Raw genomic sequence first — 17,216 nt, forward strand, 5'->3', positions numbered from 1 at the left:
AATAGAGGCAGCTCACTGGTAAGTGCTGCTTTTTGAGCTATTTTTAGAACAGGGCAGCGGGTGACTCATCTGGTCCTTATGGGCTACCTGGTGCCCGCGGGCACCGCGTTGGTGACCCCTGCTTTAAAGCATAAGCATGCATGCATGACTATAGCTCTTGTCTCAAAACAGGTGTACTGTCACCACCTGTCACATCACACCCTGACTTATTTGCACATAATTTGCTGTTTTCCTGTGAGTAGTCTTTTACTTCCTGTCTTGCGCTTCTATTTTGGTGTTTTTTCCATGTTTGGTTGCTATTTTCTTGTAGCAGTATCATGTCTTCCTTTGAGTGTTATTCCGTCATACCTGCTGTTTTTTTCCATATACAGTAAGACACTAAAACATTAAAATAAAAAACATTAATACAAGATTTTACGGTAAAAAAAAAAAAAAGGCAGCTCTGTTGCTTGAATTTTTCCGCTAAAAACTGGTATTGTTTTTCCATTTGTAAATTTTTTTTATATGCTGTTATAAACACTGCTTGTACTTTAAAATCCTGGCGACTAAACTGCCAGTTTTAAAGTAAAATTTAAACATTTATTTTACAGCTTATGTAAAAAATAACTAAATAAATAAAAAAAGATATATATATCAATGTTTACCTAAATCACAAGTGTCTTAAAGGGCTGCACAAGCCACAACGACATCCTTGGCTCAGATCCCACATCAGGGCAAGGAAAAACTCCACCCAATGGGATGACAATGAGAAACTTTGGAGGGGACCGCAGATGTGTAGTTTGTGATGTGATAGTTTGACATCCCTGCTTTAGAATAACTTATAAACTGTAATGGCACAAACGAAAATTAGGAAGGGGATTCATATGGCCCCATTTGTTGCGGTTTACCTGACACGTGAAATGTGACAAATTGGAGGGGGTAGGGGGGTCCACTATTCACTTTAGCCAGCACTGTTTTAAATATTTTAAAAGGTTTTTTGTCCACAGCGTTGAGTTGCAATGTAGAATGCCACTTTCCATCAAACTAATAACCCCCCACCTTCACATGCAAACCACCCAGGAACGGGGCTATATCAATCCCTTCTAATGTAGGTGAATATGGCTAATGGCACACATCTGTTTAGGAAGTTAATAGATGGCTTCTTTCACATCCCTATTATTATTTTGGACATTGTTGTCGTCAAAGGAATCTCCCTCCTACGGTCTATCAGGAGACACAATACGTGGGCGGGGCTTGTGTCAGCTGCAGGTGTGCCTCAACGCGTACGGCTTGTGCGCTTCATTGTCAAGAGGCCTCATTCTCATTTCTGGAGCTTGTGATGTCCCAGCTCACCCTGAAATGACTACAAAAATCATTCATTTCATGGTTCATGGGAAGGTGGAGCAGGCCGAGTTAGGCGCAGACTGCACGGCTGATGACGTCAAAGGTGAGAGGGGTGATTTTTATTATAATAATCCATTTTTTATCAATTAAAATGTCTTAAAACAGCATTCAAACAGGAATAAAGGGTTGCAGTAAAGTGAAAAGTGTAGCCCACAAGTGGGATTACATTATTAAGTCATCCAGTGATGCTTGTGTGCAAGGACTTGACCTCCATGTGGTCCTGACAGGTCCTCAGAAAAAAGCTCAAAAGCTCAGCCAGTGGTTTTGTCATGTTGACACAGATTCATAATCCATGTGTCAACTGGCACATTTATTCAATTTGCAGATTTGATCAAAGAAAACACTACATTTTTTTTTTTAATTATACAGCACTGATTTAGGACTGAGCATGTTTACAAACTGCACATTTTGATGTTGATCTAAAATCAAGTATGTATTGTAATACATAAATACAAACATATTAGACAATATGAACATACTCAAAACAAAATTTGTATCCACTTTTATTATGTACAATTGTTCAAGCAAATATAAAGTCAAAAATGCAAAATGACTACAAAAAAAAAAAGGACCAATTAATTTTGGCTTCCTTTCAAATAGTTTGGCCTTTTGCCTCCAAATCCCTCCTGTGTCAAATGGCTTATTTCCCTAATAAAACAATATGAACAACAATCTCAGAGATATGCTTGCATACAAAGAAAAACAATCAATCTCACCACATCAGTATCGACCTAATACTGATATGATACTACCCTTGGAATCAGATTTGAACCCATCTGTCCAAACCAATTGTTGACGCAAGTGTTGATTTATACTACCAGTTGCTTTACTCAAAAATGCCAAACATGACTTATGAAACTGTTCATACCTGACTGTCACACGTGACAGACCTGTTCCGAGTGGCGGCAGATGCGGCGCCTCATCACATCCTGAAGATGTACAAAGCCAATGGCAGCGTGGTGAATATCTCGCCCATGCTGGAGCCCAACAGCCAGGACTCGTACTACCGCCTGGAGGTGGTGGCATCTGACTTCCAAAGTGAGCGCTCTTGTCTGCAACAAATTTCGTTTTGTTTTTAAATCAAACTTTGCTTGACACCATCCCATCAATTTAAAGAGCTCTGGAAAAAGGGCCTTGAAGCTCTTTGGCACATCATTTGCAAATAAATACAACACACGGTGCTTACAGGCAGCATTTTTTGGGATTGTTGCAGTCTAAAATGTCACAGCTTTTTCAGAAAGTTGCATCAAAAAAATGGTGTCACGGATGGCCGCCGTGGCAGGTTGCGCTCTTGTAGTTTTTCTTTTTTTCTTGCATTGAACAAAGAGCACAGTCTACCAAGTCAAATTCCTTGCGTGTTGAAAATGCTTGGCCAATAAATCTGGTTCTGAAAAGTTGCAATAATTTTTTAAATAACATTGAATCAAGTTGTAATCTTATTATCAATGTTTTAAGCATTACTTAACCTCAAAAAGTACAAAAGGTCGAAAATTGGAAAAATACCAACATTTTTTACGCAACAGACTTCAAAGTCGACATTAGATGGCAGTAAAGCACATACTCATTGTCAAATTATTGTACTATTTTAAAGTTAAGTTATAGTAGCAATGATTGTCACACACACACTTGGTGTAGTGAAATTTGTCCTCTGCATTTGGGAGGTGAGGGGAGCAGTGTGCAGAAGCAATGGCCGCGCCCGGGAATCATTTTTGGTGATTTAACCCCCAATTCCAAGCCTTGATGCTGAGTGCCAAGCAGGGAGGTAATGGCTCCCATTTTTATGGTGTTTGGTATGACTTGGCCGGGGTTTGAACTCACAACCTAGCCATCCCACGGCAGACGCTCTAACCAGTAGGCCAACTATTAATGAATTATAACTAATAGCAATAATCATAATTGCAGAAAGAAACACCACCAAAAGGCTTCCTTATTATCTGCCGTCTACTCTATCATCCAGTTGCAGACATTTTCCATGTAAACTTGAAAGGTTTGTCCATCTTAAAACAATATATGTTCCGCACGTTGAGAGCATTTGTGTACTGTTGAGAGCAATCCATAGCGCACATTTTTATTGGTAAATCAGCGATAAGGAATTACCATCACACTTCAACATCTCTAACGTGTAAATGCTGCCTCTTTGCTCGGTCAGCATTGCAAATTAAAATGTTCTTATATGTTTTGCCATTACTAAATAAAGGCTAGATATGTAAATGCATGTAAACTAGTAAGTACGGATGTTGCTCAATGTTCATGTACTACGTTACCCAGACGGCTTAGTTAGCACTGTAGACGGGAACCAATTAAGCGGGAATACCACAAATGTGCTGTTTTTTCAAATTAATGTTGTTGTGTCTGTTTTGTCTACACAACAAACAAGTACAAGTTTTGATTGTACAGTTGACTTCGCTCAGAGAGAGAGTTGTGGGCATACGACAAAGATGCGTCCGGGGATTAGTTAAATTAGTTTTCCTGAAGGGACTGTTAAGTGTGTACATTTAAGTAATAAAGGTAATTAACATATCCGAGCAGGAATTGATGAGTTTGTCGACATAGATAGGACCGGCTTGAGGGTATTTCAATGCATTAGCAATGCATGATACATTTGAGAGGGTGTCTTGTGCGATACATTGTGGTCGTCCACTCCAACTAATACTGCTTATACAGCAATATATCACATTGCAGAACTTCATGCCATTCAGAGAGGAGATTCCAACAGAACAGTCACAAAAGAAGTTTGACAACACGTTGTCTGACGGTATCTTTAGTGGCTGCCTTACTAACTCTCTCTTGGTGGTCATATCTTACTTGTTGTGCACCGCTTTAAGATTGTTTGTGTCCAAATGCAGGCATTGCCATGCCTATTGAGCTGGACAACATGGAGCACAGGTGAGTGTTGCTCAGGCAATAATTGACAAAAGGTGTGAGGGACAAGGTCTCACTTCCTATCGTTCATGTGCGATCAGACTGTGTCACCTGGAGACCAAAGTCCTCCAAGAGTCAGGGAAGACGCCAGAAATCATTTGTGAGCTGAAGAGTCAGGTGGAGTCCTTCAAGCGCAAGCTGGAGGTTTGTAACCCTCCTGAGTCTCGGGGAGAGCTCACATGCCACAGCTGACCTGTCTATTCCCCGTTAAGAGTGTCAAGCACCTGAGCTGGATGGGTTTGTTCAGGGATGAGGGCCCGCCTAAAACCAGGGGGCCTCAGCTGAGCATGGTTGAGGAGCGCCAGCAGGTTCGCAGGAAGTTCCTCAACATGAGGTGAGTGGGCAGATTCTGATTTGGGTCAAGGATGTTTTGTGATGCAATATGTTTCTGTAGCTCTCTGCAGGTGGCAGAAGAAGTGAGGGAGCATCTTAAAACGCCCATTTTTGACAACTGGTGAGTGTAAACAGAAATGCACACGCACTTTTTAACTAGCTCCCCTGCACGACTTTGGGATTCTGTTGACAGGCAGTGGGAGGAGGCGGAGATGCTGGTGCTACTCCAGGTGATGTTCACTGACCTGGATTTCCTGACAGTGTTCCACATCGAGCTGGACGTCCTTCAAAACTTCCTGTTTGAGGTCTACTGCCACTACAACAACATCCCCTTCCACAACTTCCAGCACTGCTTCTGCGTCACTCAGATGGTGCGCCCAGTAGAGGGGTCCAGCTACATCAGGCAGAACAGCGTTTGAAAGCAGCTTTGTTGATCTGCAGATGTACGGGCTCATTTGGCTGACAGACCTCAGGAACAAACTGGCGAGGATCGACCTTCTGATCATGCTGACCTCTGCCCTGTGCCATGACCTTGACCACCCCGGCTACAACAACGTCTACCAGGTTGCTTTGCCCCCTCAGCAGTCTTCCTTGCATCGGAGAGATGATTGTTGTGTCTGAATGTCACACAGATTAATGCTCAGACGGACTTGGCTCTTCGCTACAATGACATCTCCCCACTGGAGAACCACCACTGTGCTGTGGCCTTCGGCATTCTGTTCAAGGTGCCCACAGCCTCTGGTCGACAAACTATCCGCTTTGACAGTACATTCATCTTGTCAAATCTTTGCAGCCGGAGTGCAACGTCCTCAAACATCTCACCACAGAGCAGTACAAACACATCCGAGCAGGAATGATCAAGTAACTGCTCCAATTGTTTTCCATCAGGTTCTTCAGTCTCTATTTCACGTCACCTTGTCTTCCCAGGTGCATTCTGGCCACCGACATGGCGAGGCACAATGAAATCCTTAATAAGTTCAAATCCATCCAGCCAAAATTTGATTTCAGAAACAAGGATCACAAGGAAGTGGTAAGAACCTAACCACTGGGTGCTTTCATTCTAAAAGTTAACAGAGAGAATCTCCTGAGTCAACAGTGCTGCTTGGCTTGTATGTGCAGCTGATGAAAATCATGGTGAAGGTGAGCGACATCTCCAACGAGGCAAGACCGATGGCTGTGGCCGAGCCCTGGCTGGACTGTCTGCTGCAGGAGTTCTTCAACCAGGTTTGAGGCACGCACAGGAAGTGAAAATCAAAGTAAAGGTTAAGCAGCGTTATCTTTTTTTACCTCAGCATTTGATCTATAAAAGTTCAAATTAAAATGTGACATCTTCCTATGTGCAAGACAGTGAGTGGTGTGATAAGACCGTGTTGTCATGTCTGGGCCGCAGAGCGACACAGAAAAACTCAAAGGGCTACCAGTCACTCCGTTCATGGACCGGGACAAAGTATCCAAGCCATCCTCCCAGACCAGCTTCATCCGTTTTGTCCTGCTACCACTCTTCTCCGAACTCACCAAACTCTTTCCTTGTCTAGAGGTAAAACATCTGCAACATGAATCTTCTGCAACCTGAGTCCATGTAAAGCCTTTTCGTATGTCTCGCCCCGCAGCAACATATTCTGGAACCAGTGCGGAGAGCTCTGGAATACTACTCAGACCTGGAGAGAGCCGTCCAGCAGCAGGAGGTGACCACCAAACCCTGATGAGGACGACATCGCCAGATGATAAAAGTTCTGTCCTATCAATCGTGTGATAGTAGGTAATGTTGAAATAAACCTGTCGTATACAGAGCCACAAGTGTTAAACATATTTTACACCACTACTTTAGATGATTTTTGAAGGTAAGCTGAATACTTTATTTTCCATCACTGCATTTACATGTTTGGACCAAAGTGCAAATATCTGATAGTTAAAAATAAGAATGCATCTCCAACTAAAGAAAAATAAATTAAATCACATCAATACACATTTCAATACATTCTGTTGGCATTTGAAGAAATTCAGCTCAACCTTTAGTTTATCTTCTCACATTTTCAGTCCAGTGTGATGGAAATGAGCGATTGACTTTAGTTATTTTTTACCACGATATAAACAAACCTAAGACATGGCAGTTCATGGCACACAAACACTGACCGTTTACTTATGGACGTACAGTAGGTAGGTTGGGAAAGTGGGAAGCGTGCAATATGTCAGTGTCCTCGCCCTTATCAGTGTATTGGATTACATTGCAGGAACACAGTGATTAGATTAATGACAACAAGGGTGTCCAAAGTGCAGCCCAGGGGAAATCTTCAGCCCACAGACCGTTTTTTAATAAATTGGTCCTAGGAATTTTCTGAATATTAATTCAATATTAGTGATATTCTATTAGATATTTCACTATTTGCTCTGTCACATTTAACACAAAGCTAAGGTGTTGATTTTTTTGTTCCGATAGTTTAACATATATTGATTGACCTACACTGGAGTCTTTTTAGAATCTATGTACAGTGGCCTCTATATTCCTAATTGTTTTGGAAGGTGGCCCTGGTGGAAAACAATAGACACCCCTGTATTACAGTATTAAAAGTTCATTCATTACATTATTTTTTTGTCAGAAATTCCTTCATTGCATACAAAAAAACTCTCAAATTCAACCACAAACATTCACACATTCGCTTACATACAAGCACGGTGAAAGCCTGCTATTCCAAAAATAAAGCGATATTTTGGGCAAGGTCTCGACGTGGACTGTTTAGCGACACAGGTGGACTAAAAGTGACATGACAGCGCCAAAGTTAAGACTTGCCTGTCGAGAGGTGAGAGGGTATTATCACAATTTTACAAGGTGCAGCATGTCGCAAAGCTAATTGAACATGATGGACTCGGGATCCTGGTTCATCATTTGCGCCATGTGACGGAGAACATCCTTCTTGGTGATAATGCCGAGCAGACGCCTGGCAAAACGACAATGAAATAAGTAACCAAACAAAGCATCAACTTTTTGATGCCGCATCCTCTTTCTTACCCGCTGCGTGTGACCAGACACTGGCGGAGACCCAGCTTGCGGAATATGTCCACCACAGTTTCCATGGGTGTGTGGTCTGTGACGGTAAACGGACTCAGGTTCAGTATGCGACGCAGTTTCAGCGGGTGCGGGGTGCTGGCCGGCAACTGCGGCGGGTCCTCTGTGAAGTAGACCATTGAGCTGCTAACCACGCCATCTTGCTTCTGACGGGCGTTTTCTGTGTGGAGACACACCAAGCGTGATATCACAGATGTCCAACATCATGCCAGCCTAAAGAAGAAGCAAACCGACTCACTGATGGCGAGGGTGAGGTCTCTGCGCTGCACGAAGCCGATGAGCCGCTCAGACTCCCGGGACACAACTACTGGGAAGCCGTTATAATCCGTGTCCTTGATCAGCGCCTCAACATCCTCCACGGTGGTGGCATCCTGCGTAAGGACGGCTAGCGGTGGGTCATTCCTTCGAGGCCGCATCACGTCAGCAGCCAAGGTGCGGTGGGTGAACTCATCCCTGACATCCAGGTACGGGTACCCGTTGAGCTGTATGTGCGACTCATAAATGCCTTCTTTCCCAAAGGCATCAGCCACCCACTTGCTGGTGACAGCGGCTGCCATCAATGGAACAATGTACTCCAGACCGCCGGTGAGCTCAAACATAATGACCACTAAAGAGACAGTCATCCTGGTCACACCACCTAAAAGGATGGCAACAGAAGTATCTATTCATTTCCTCGAAAACTCCTTATGCTGAGGATAGGAATCTTGCTTACCCAGACAGGCAGCGGCACCCACCATGGCGTAGAGTCCAGGTGTGACGCAATCGGCGCCGGGTCTGCACCAGTTTTTGAAAATGATCCAGTCATGGTGGTGGTACGCCATTTGCTCCACGGCAATCCCTACAATCCGACCTGCGATGGCACCCACCGCCATGCTGGGAATGAAGAGCCCTGATGGGATCTGACGACATCACATTTGTGATCACGCCGGTGTTTTCTCATACAATATGGAAATTAATTTGCACTAACCTTCATGCCAAAGGTGAAGATGGTGATGACGATCTTGAAGATGAGAGCGAGCGCCAGCTGCCACAGAGCATTGTAAACACCGGGGCCAGCTGGACGGTCCGGGATGTCGTCAACGGGTCGGCTCATATTGGGGTTGTTGATGTAGTCGCAGAGCTGCGACGACTCCAGCGCTCCACAGTCGTTAAAGAGCTCAGAGATGAGCTCGCTAGTACTGCGCCGTGTGTACGGGTTAGGATATGCCAGCACGGCGGTGATGGCCGTCACTGCGATGACTTCCAGAACTGGGTATTTTCCCAGCTCAGTTGTCTTTCTCCGCCGACACCAGGCGATATTGGCGCGGATGAAGAGGGTCCCCCAAAGGCCACCAAAGACGCCCAGAAGGATGAAGGGCACCAGCTCAGCCATGTACCACGGCGTGTGGTATTCCACGTAGAACAGAACCAGACGGCTGTTGCCAAATGGGTTGATGGAGCGCAGCGTGAAAGCAGCGACCAGTGCGGCGAAGAACGATCGCCATAACGTCTTCAGAGGAAAGTAGTAGCTGACCTGCAGAAAACAGGATTTGGGCAGCCTTAAACACACGATGCACTTAACGATGGACCCACCTCCTCCAGGCTAAACAGAACCCCTCCAATGGGTGCACCAAAAGCCACCGACACACCGGCCGCTGCTGCAGCCGATAACACCTGCAGAAAGAAGCAAGAATGAAAGTGAGCTAGCATCTCCCAGTCCATCACATGAAGAACTACGCTCGGGTGAGTACCTCTCGTCGCTTTCCCTCGTTCTTGCTGTACTTGGAGAAGAGGCTGCAAAAGAGGTTCCCGCAGCAGCATGCAACATGGACCAGAGGACCTTCCTTCCCCAAGCTGAGGCCCGATGACACAGCCAGCACCAGCGTGACAGTCTTGATGAGCAGTGTCCATTTTCCCAAATAACCACGGATGATAAAGCCACTGAGGATGGTCTTGATCTGAAAAGCGGTTAGGTCAGTTCACCCTTCAGTGTTCATTCATGTCACTACCTCACCTCTGGGATTCCGGAGCCGCAAGCGTACGGCGCAAACACTCTCACTAGTGACACGGCCAGAAAGGAGAAGAAAAGAGCCCAAAGGATGTACAGGAAGTAGTTTAACACATATGGTCCTGCACCCTAAAAGAGACATTACACCAGGCAAACGACATGTTAAAATGATGTTTAGTTATCATTTTAGGAGAAATTAGGTGCGTCAACCTCAGAATGGCCTGTCATCAACTCTGCCCACTTCTGCCACTGCGGACACTTGTCACGGTCGTCAAAGGTTGTCTCATTGGATGTCCAGCAGCACTGTTCGTGGCTATACCAGAAGGCGGACAGACACACGCCTTCTTTCAGGTCTGTCATCCAGTCTACTGCCAGGTCAATGACTCCAGCCAGCGTACCTGGACCCAGGGTGAGAGATAAGAGCTTTAAAGATGGCTGTTCTGCTGAACCAGATCTGAAAGAATGCTGTAAGAGTTTTAAAGTAGTCCCTCCTGCCTAGAATACAAATACCGTTATTTCTCCCTCCTTACCAATATCAATATTAAAATAATAATGTTATCATACTACAGTGGTACCTCAACAAATGAGTACCTTGACTTACAAGTAATTTGAGATACAAGTAGTCTCTCTGCATTTCTTTAGGCTTTAAGATGCGGGCATACCTTGAGTGACAATAACATACCGTTTGAGGAAAAATGTGTTTAAAATATTGGTACACACTATCATTTGTTTGTTTACACAAACAAATGTATGTTTTGATTTGACAGTTCCGCTAAAAAGTCGACATCCTACCCTTCAACCACGGGAACTAAAAATATTAGTGTGAGGGAGAAGAAGCAGAAGACCGATTGAGAGAAAAAAACCAATAAAAATATGTAATACCTGTACTACCTGGCAAGTCAGCATCAGTCTGCTTACGTAAGTTGCAACTTCTCCGGTCCGTCACTAAACACGTCCTTGTGCAACATAAATTATTTCCTAGTTTATATCGTTACATGACAAATACATTTTTGTCAGATGAAACAAGAGAAACAAGCAACCAGCTCTGTGAAAACAAATCATTTATAATAAGCTGCTAATAAGAGGACCTGGCTACAATGGATGGAGTAGCAGCCTGAATGAAACATCACATTAGTCCGGGTAGTCCACAAGCTAAATGCTAAACAAATATATTATTCATGTTTCAGTTTATTTGACACATGCATGCATACAACATGATACATCACACATGCATGCATACAACATGATGCATCAAACATGGATGCATACAACATGATGCATCACACATGCATGCATACAACATGATACATCACACATGCATGCATACAACATGATACATCACACATGCATGCATACAACATGATGCATCACACATGCATGCATACAACATGATACATCACACATGCATGCATACAACATGATGCATCACACATGCATGCATACAACATGATGCATCACACATGCATGCATACAACATGATACATCATGCATGCATGCATACAACATGATACATCACACATGCATGCATACAACATGATGCATCACACATGCATGCATACAACATGATGCATCACACATGCATGCATACAACATGATACATCACACATGCATGCATACAACATGATACATCACACATGCATGGATACAACATGATGCATCACACATGCATGCATACATGATGCATCACACATGCATGCATACAACATGATGCATCACACATGCATGCATACAACATTATACATCACAATTTTCAGTTTCTCTTTTCAACATGTTGGAAAAGGAGTAGGAAGAAATAGAGCTCATTTAATCCTACCCCTTTTCTTTTAAATAAAAGTTGATAAAAAACTTTAGTTCACTTCATGTTCTCAATTTATTCACAAAATACTCCATAAGTAATCACAATCAAAATAAATAAATAATACTTGGTGAACTAAGTTACATTTCATATGATGAGATGAGTAAGATTATTTTTGAAAATGAATGCGTGGATGGATGAAATAAACTCAGAATGTTTATCATGGTTCTTCTTCTTTATACTTTGCAAAACACTTTAAGTTTGAAGAGTTTCTTGAAGTGGATCATATTAGTACATTGTTTGATTGCTTTGCTTAATCCATTCCGTCATTTAATTCCACATACAGATATACTGAAGGTCTTAAGTGTTGTACGTGCGTACAAATGTTTTAAATTACATTTTTCTATCAGATTATATTTCTCCTCTTTTTTTGAGAAGAATTGTTGTATATTCTTGGGTAGCAGGTTATAGTTTGCTTTGTGCATCATTTTAGCTCTTTGCAAATTTACTATATTGTATTTTTGATTCAATAGATAAAGGGTTTTTATGTTCTCTGAATCCAATAAGTATTATTCTAAATTATCTTTTTTGTAACACTGTTAGTGAATGAAGTGTACTTTTGTGGTTAATTCCCCATATTTCTGCACAATAAGTCAGATATGTAACACCAGCGAGCAGAAGAAAATATGAAGAGATTTTTAGTCTAGAACATGTTTTGCTTTATTCATTATTGACATGTTTCTTGCTACTTTATGTTGTATATTTTTTACATGAGATTTCCAGTTCAATTTATTATCAAACATTATACCTACAGATTTGGTTTCATTTACTCTTTCAATTTCTATTCCGTCTATTTGTATTTGTGTTTGATTTTCTCTTCTACTGTTACCAAATAAGATTATTTTAGTTCTACTGAGATTCAAAGAGTCTGTTTTTGTCAAGCCATATTTTTAATTTGTTAATTTCTTTGGTTATCATTTGTATAATAGATTAATAAGACTAACTCCAATTGGAGGAGTTCAAGTACCTGGGAGTCTTGTTCACGAGTGAGGGAAGAGTGGATGGTGAGATCGACAGGCGGATCGGTGCGGCGTCTTCAGTAATGCGGACGCTGTATAAATCCGTTGTGGTGAAGAAGGAGCTGAGCCGGAAGGCAAAGCTCTCAATTTACCGGTCAATCTACGTTCCCATCCTCACCTATGGTCATGAGCTTTGGGTTATGACCAAAAGGATAAGCTCACGGGTACAAGCGGCCCAAATGAGTGGGTTTCTCCCTTAGAGATAGGGTGAGAAGCTCTGCCATCCGGGAGGAGCTCAAAGTAAAGCCGCTGCTCCTCCACATGGAGAGGAGCCAGATGAGGTGGTTTGGGCATCTGGTCAGGATGCCACCCGAACGCCTCCCTACGGAAGTGTTTGGGGCACGTCTGACCAGTAGGAGGCCACGGGGAAGACCCAGGACACGTTGGGAAGACTATGTCTCCCGACTGGCCAGGGAACGCCTCGGGGTCTCCCGGGCAGAGCTGGACCAAGTGGCTAGGGAGAGGGAAGCAGGGATTTCCTGCTTAGGCTGCTTCACCCGTGACCCAACCTCGGATAAGCGAAAGAAGATGGATGGATGGATAGATTAATAAGACTTGTGAATTTAAGGTGAATTTGTCCAGGGTGTACCCCGCCTTCCGCCCGATTGTAGCTGAGATAGGCGCCAGCGCCCCCCGCGACCCCGAAAGGGAATAAGCGGTAGAAAATGAGTGAGTGAGTGAGTAATTCTTTTGCGCACCCATAGTTTTTGGTAGAGATTACTAGAGGTGACCAACCTGAGAGGAGTCCAATAAGCAGCATCACAACCCATCCTGACCAGGCATCCAGCAGGCTCTTAATCAGCTCCCATATCGACTCTTTACTCTTGCTGGTGATCTGAGAGAAAAAAAAAGATGCATGTGGTTTAGTCAGAGAGAAAATCACCAACAGTGAAAATATCTTCCAACAACCTTGCGATGGCGGTCGGTGTCTCGTGACTTCTCTCTCAGCCAGTCGATGGTATGAAAGTCTTCATATGTCGCCACGTCGGGGAAAGGTTCCTCCAGGAAGTCCATCAAGTTGCCGGCTCCATTCATCTCATCTGTGGGCGTGGCACTGCTCACACCTACATGTGGAATCCCACCTTGTTATTTGGGGATCTACATGACACCTTTCTCTACCTTCTTATGCATCTATTGTCCTGTGAAAGTAAACGTCACCCACAACCAAGTTAGAGTAATTAGTCCTTTTTATTTCCAAGTCACGACCATAAAAGGGACAAGCGGTAAAAAATGGATGGATGTTATAGACAATGTAACAATATCAACAATGGCTTATGGATGTCAACCGCATTCCATTCTAGTCCAATTCGTGTGAACAATACGAGTTATTTTAATTCAGAGTTGTAAATAAAGAAAACAAAAGGTTGCATGAACAAATTGCAGCTGACTGCTAGTTAGCTTGTTAGCATGCACGCCAACATCTTTTACCTTCACCAGCCTCCATTTTGGAGTTCGTCCAACCGTTACAGCAACGTTGATATCATAAACACAGGAATATTTTAGCGAACATGAACAACTGCATCCATTTCAGGTGAAGGGTTAGATAAGAAAATCCAGTTAGCAGCCAGTTAGCAGCGTCAGCCATCCAGCCTGCTTAGCGCCAAGCTGCCGTCAGCGACCATAGTCTCGCGAGATCTGCGTCCCAAAGATCGTCTACTGAAGGAAAATGCGTCACAATGCACTTATACATGGGAGAAAAGAGTGTGTTTTTTGTGTGTGTTTCAACAACAAACATGTTTGTAATTCGCACAAAATTTAAGGCACTTTCAACATCAAGGAAAGAAAACAAAAGAAAATACAGTTAGAGTATGATACTAAAAAATAAGGGAAAAATATAAAAGACAAAAAGGGCTACTTAAATCACTTTAAATTGTTTTTAACAAAGCTATCAATTTAAGGTATTTTGTACTCTGAACATTCTCAAATATTTGATTCATAACTTTAACCAATTAAGCCAATTGGAAAATGTAGTCCTTACTTTCTCATAAATCAATATTTATGTAGAACATTTTTTGCCTGGAGCATAATGTTGACAAACATTTCTATGTTACACTCCTTTATAAAAATACCAAATTTGATTTTGTCTATAGTGAATGGAGACATCTCCACACCCTTCTTTCTCAGCCAATCTCGAGATCTCCTCCCAAAACACACTCTCACACAGACATGTACAGTATCACACACACATGTACAGTATCACACACACATGTACACTCAAACACACACATGTAGACACACACACACACACACACATGTACAGTATCACACACACATGTACAGTATCACACACACACATGTACAGTATCTCACACACACACACATGTAGACACAAACACACATGTACAGTATCACACACACACACATGTAGACACAAACACACATGTACAGTATCACACACACATGTACAGTATCACACACACACACACATGTAGACACAAACACACATGTACAGTATCACACACACACATGTAGACACAAACACACATGTACAGTATCACACACACAGACATGTAGACACAAACACACATGTACAGTATCACACACACACATGTAGACACAAACACACATGTACAGTATCACACACAGACATGTAGACACAAACACACATGTACAGTATCACACACACAGACATGTACAGTATCACACACACATGTACAGTATCACACACACACACACATGTAGACACAAACACACATGTACAGTATCACACACAGACATGTACAGTATCACACACACATGTACAGTGTCACACACACACACACACACATGTAGACACAAACACACATGTACAGTATCACACACACACATGTACAGTATCACACACGCACACATGTAGACACAAACACACATGTAGACACACACACACACATGTAGACACAAACACACATGTACAGTATCACATTCCACAAACAGATGATTGACATCCCCTGCAGCTCCACACATATAACAGCCAACAACCTCAATGTTAAATTTAAGTTTCAAAAAAATCCTTTGAAGGATATATTCCATTGATAATTTTAAAATGGTATTTTTTTAATTTTGGGAAGAATTGGGGAGGTAATAAATCTTGTCCTTGATTTCCTTAGCTCAACTTTTGTAAACTCCTTCAGGATAGATAGAACAAAAACAAAACAGACAACACGTTATTGCGTCGACATAAAACTGAAAACAATAAAACAAAAATAAATGTTTTCCTTAATGTTCTAACTAGTTTTTCTATTTGTATTAATTTTTCTAATGATGCGTCCGAAGGTAAAAACAGTAACAACTACAATTGATGCTCTTTCACAGCTGCCTCTTCTCAAAGAGCTTCTTCCACGCAGGCATTATGTGCTCATAGATTCTCTCAATCTGCAAGGCACACAAAAAGCATTTTCATTTTAAATTACGTTGAGCAGCCATGAGGAGTTGGTGGAAGTACAGCAACTTTTAACCTGCTCAGACTTCTTGACTCCGTATCGGAATAACGTTGCTTGGTGCTCGCTATTGTGGAACAGGATGTCAAAAGTCACTTCCTGTCCAATCATGTTGTCGATGGCCTGTTTCACCACATTGTGGAAATCTCTGGCTGGGACACAATCATCCAGCATGTTGTTGACCTACACAGCACAATTATTTTCTCAATGCCTTTTCAAAAAAGGTACCTCGCACACAGAACATGGTAAATGTGTTATATTTGTATAGTGTTTTTCTACCTTCAAGGTACTCAAAGCGCTTTGACACTATTTCCACATTTACACACACACATTCACACACTGATGGCGGGAGCTGCCATGCAAGGCCCTAACCACGACCATCAGGAGCAAGGGCGAAGTGTCTTGCTCAAGGACACAATGGACATGACGAGGTTGGTAGAAGGTGGGGATTGAACCAGGAACCCTCAGGTTGCTGGCACGGCCACTCTCCCAACCGCGCCACGCCGTCCCCAAACAACCTGTTGAATCACCTTGTATTTCTTTCCCAGCAGTTCTATCGGATCCAATTTGACCTCTGACTTGAGGGCCCTTCCAAAGAGCAGGAACTTGGAGTCAGAATCTGGCAAAGATGTTGAGCGGTCAGACAGACATGTGCAGTATAAGCTTTGACCAAAACAAAAGAGACCAATAAACCTCGGGATGTCAGGTGAGCCACATACTGAACTCCCTGCAGCTCGCCATAGTAGATGGCAAAGTGGGAGAAGTACTTGTTCCGGGGATACTCCACAATGTCTCCAGGGAACAGCTTGGGAGGAGAATGTCTCTGCAAACACTGTGAACGGGTTACACAGCCTGTTGTCAGCTGGAAAAAAGCAAAAATGCTTACCTGCCCCATGATTTCAGGTTTTGTGTGGCACCGTTCAGTCTGGTCTGATCTGTTCCAGGTTGAAGTGGTAATGTAAAGTTAAGTCAGCATCAGGGACCTCACGCTCGTCACGGTTCAGCATGTTTGCGGTCACTTTGGTGTCTTAGCTCATCAGGTGCTCATGCTGCAAAGTGGGCGTTTTGTATGGAACATTTATGGCTGACCTGTCTCCGGGCGGCAAGCGGAGCATCTGTTTCCTGTTCAGAGAGACTAAAAGAGGAAGAAGTGCCTTCAGGCAAATATGGAGGTAGAGCAAACAGATATGTCTGTCCAATAAATGCACACCCATAGTAAAATAGTTTACCAAACACA

General features: G+C 42.9%; 3 protein-coding genes across 4 annotated transcripts; 1 reads left to right on the forward strand and 2 right to left on the reverse strand.

Moving 5' to 3' along the window:
* Positions 1 to 610: 610 nt before the first annotated feature.
* Positions 611 to 7,318, forward strand: LOC133544424 (high affinity cGMP-specific 3',5'-cyclic phosphodiesterase 9A-like). Its single transcript, XM_061889724.1, has 14 exons — positions 611 to 1,426; positions 2,272 to 2,421; positions 4,230 to 4,269; positions 4,347 to 4,449; positions 4,518 to 4,639; positions 4,700 to 4,759; positions 4,832 to 5,009; positions 5,080 to 5,202; positions 5,271 to 5,363; positions 5,432 to 5,499; positions 5,566 to 5,668; positions 5,758 to 5,862; positions 6,029 to 6,175; positions 6,249 to 7,318. Exons 1-14 carry the CDS (start codon positions 1,135 to 1,137, stop codon positions 6,339 to 6,341), a joined length of 1,677 nt encoding a protein of 558 aa, XP_061745708.1. The 5' UTR covers positions 611 to 1,134; the 3' UTR covers positions 6,342 to 7,318.
* LOC133544423 (H(+)/Cl(-) exchange transporter 4) lies at positions 1,635 to 14,277 on the reverse strand. Of its 2 annotated transcripts, XR_009804651.1 has the most exons (13): positions 13,992 to 14,277; positions 13,473 to 13,627; positions 13,299 to 13,398; positions 9,900 to 10,087; positions 9,696 to 9,818; positions 9,433 to 9,639; positions 9,275 to 9,355; positions 8,670 to 9,215; positions 8,415 to 8,601; positions 7,941 to 8,339; positions 7,646 to 7,862; positions 7,427 to 7,574; positions 1,635 to 6,337 (listed from the first exon to the last, which is right to left on the reverse strand). XR_009804651.1 is itself a non-coding variant. In XM_061889723.1 (12 exons), exons 1-12 carry the CDS (start codon positions 14,005 to 14,007, stop codon positions 7,484 to 7,486), a joined length of 2,310 nt encoding a protein of 769 aa, XP_061745707.1. In that variant the 5' UTR covers positions 14,008 to 14,274; the 3' UTR covers positions 6,468 to 7,483. The 2 variants fall into 2 exon arrangements, 1 of the variants encoding a protein (XP_061745707.1); XM_061889723.1 differs by lacking the exon at positions 1,635 to 6,337 and having other exon boundaries at positions 6,468 to 7,574; positions 13,992 to 14,274.
* Positions 14,278 to 14,462: 185 nt separating this feature from the next.
* plaat1l (phospholipase A and acyltransferase 1-like) lies at positions 14,463 to 17,107 on the reverse strand. Its single transcript, XM_061889729.1, has 5 exons — positions 16,866 to 17,107; positions 16,673 to 16,811; positions 16,510 to 16,598; positions 15,998 to 16,162; positions 14,463 to 15,914 (listed from the first exon to the last, which is right to left on the reverse strand). The coding sequence occupies exons 1-5, from the start codon at positions 16,872 to 16,874 to the stop codon at positions 15,849 to 15,851; spliced, it is 468 nt and encodes a 155-aa protein (XP_061745713.1). The 5' UTR covers positions 16,875 to 17,107; the 3' UTR covers positions 14,463 to 15,848.
* Between the last annotated feature and the right edge of the window lie 109 nt (positions 17,108 to 17,216).

Source organism: Nerophis ophidion, linkage group LG27, assembly GCF_033978795.1.
Source record: "Nerophis ophidion isolate RoL-2023_Sa linkage group LG27, RoL_Noph_v1.0, whole genome shotgun sequence".
Taxonomy (NCBI): Eukaryota; Metazoa; Chordata; class Actinopteri; order Syngnathiformes; family Syngnathidae; genus Nerophis; species Nerophis ophidion.

Coding starts and splice junctions, on each gene's coding strand:
- LOC133544424 (XM_061889724.1), top strand. CDS start 1,135: ATGGCTTCTTTCACATCCCTATTATTATTTTGGACATTGTTGTCGTCA. Junction 4,640..4,699: donor AGGAAGTTCCTCAACATGAG/GTGAGTGGGCAG, acceptor ATGTTTCTGTAG/CTCTCTGCAGGTGGCAGAAG. Junction 5,364..5,431: donor CCTTCGGCATTCTGTTCAAG/GTGCCCACAGCC, acceptor AAATCTTTGCAG/CCGGAGTGCAACGTCCTCAA.
- LOC133544423 (XM_061889723.1), bottom strand. Junction 9,356..9,432: donor ACGAGGGAAAGCGACGAGAG/GTACTCACCCGA, acceptor TTCTTTCTGCAG/GTGTTATCGGCTGCAGCAGC. Junction 9,216..9,274: donor TTCTGTTTAGCCTGGAGGAG/GTGGGTCCATCG, acceptor TGTTTTCTGCAG/GTCAGCTACTACTTTCCTCT.
- plaat1l (XM_061889729.1), bottom strand. Junction 16,163..16,509: donor TGCTGGGAAAGAAATACAAG/GTGATTCAACAG, acceptor TGTGCTGTGTAG/GTCAACAACATGCTGGATGA. Junction 15,915..15,997: donor GAGTCAAGAAGTCTGAGCAG/GTTAAAAGTTGC, acceptor TGTGCCTTGCAG/ATTGAGAGAATCTATGAGCA.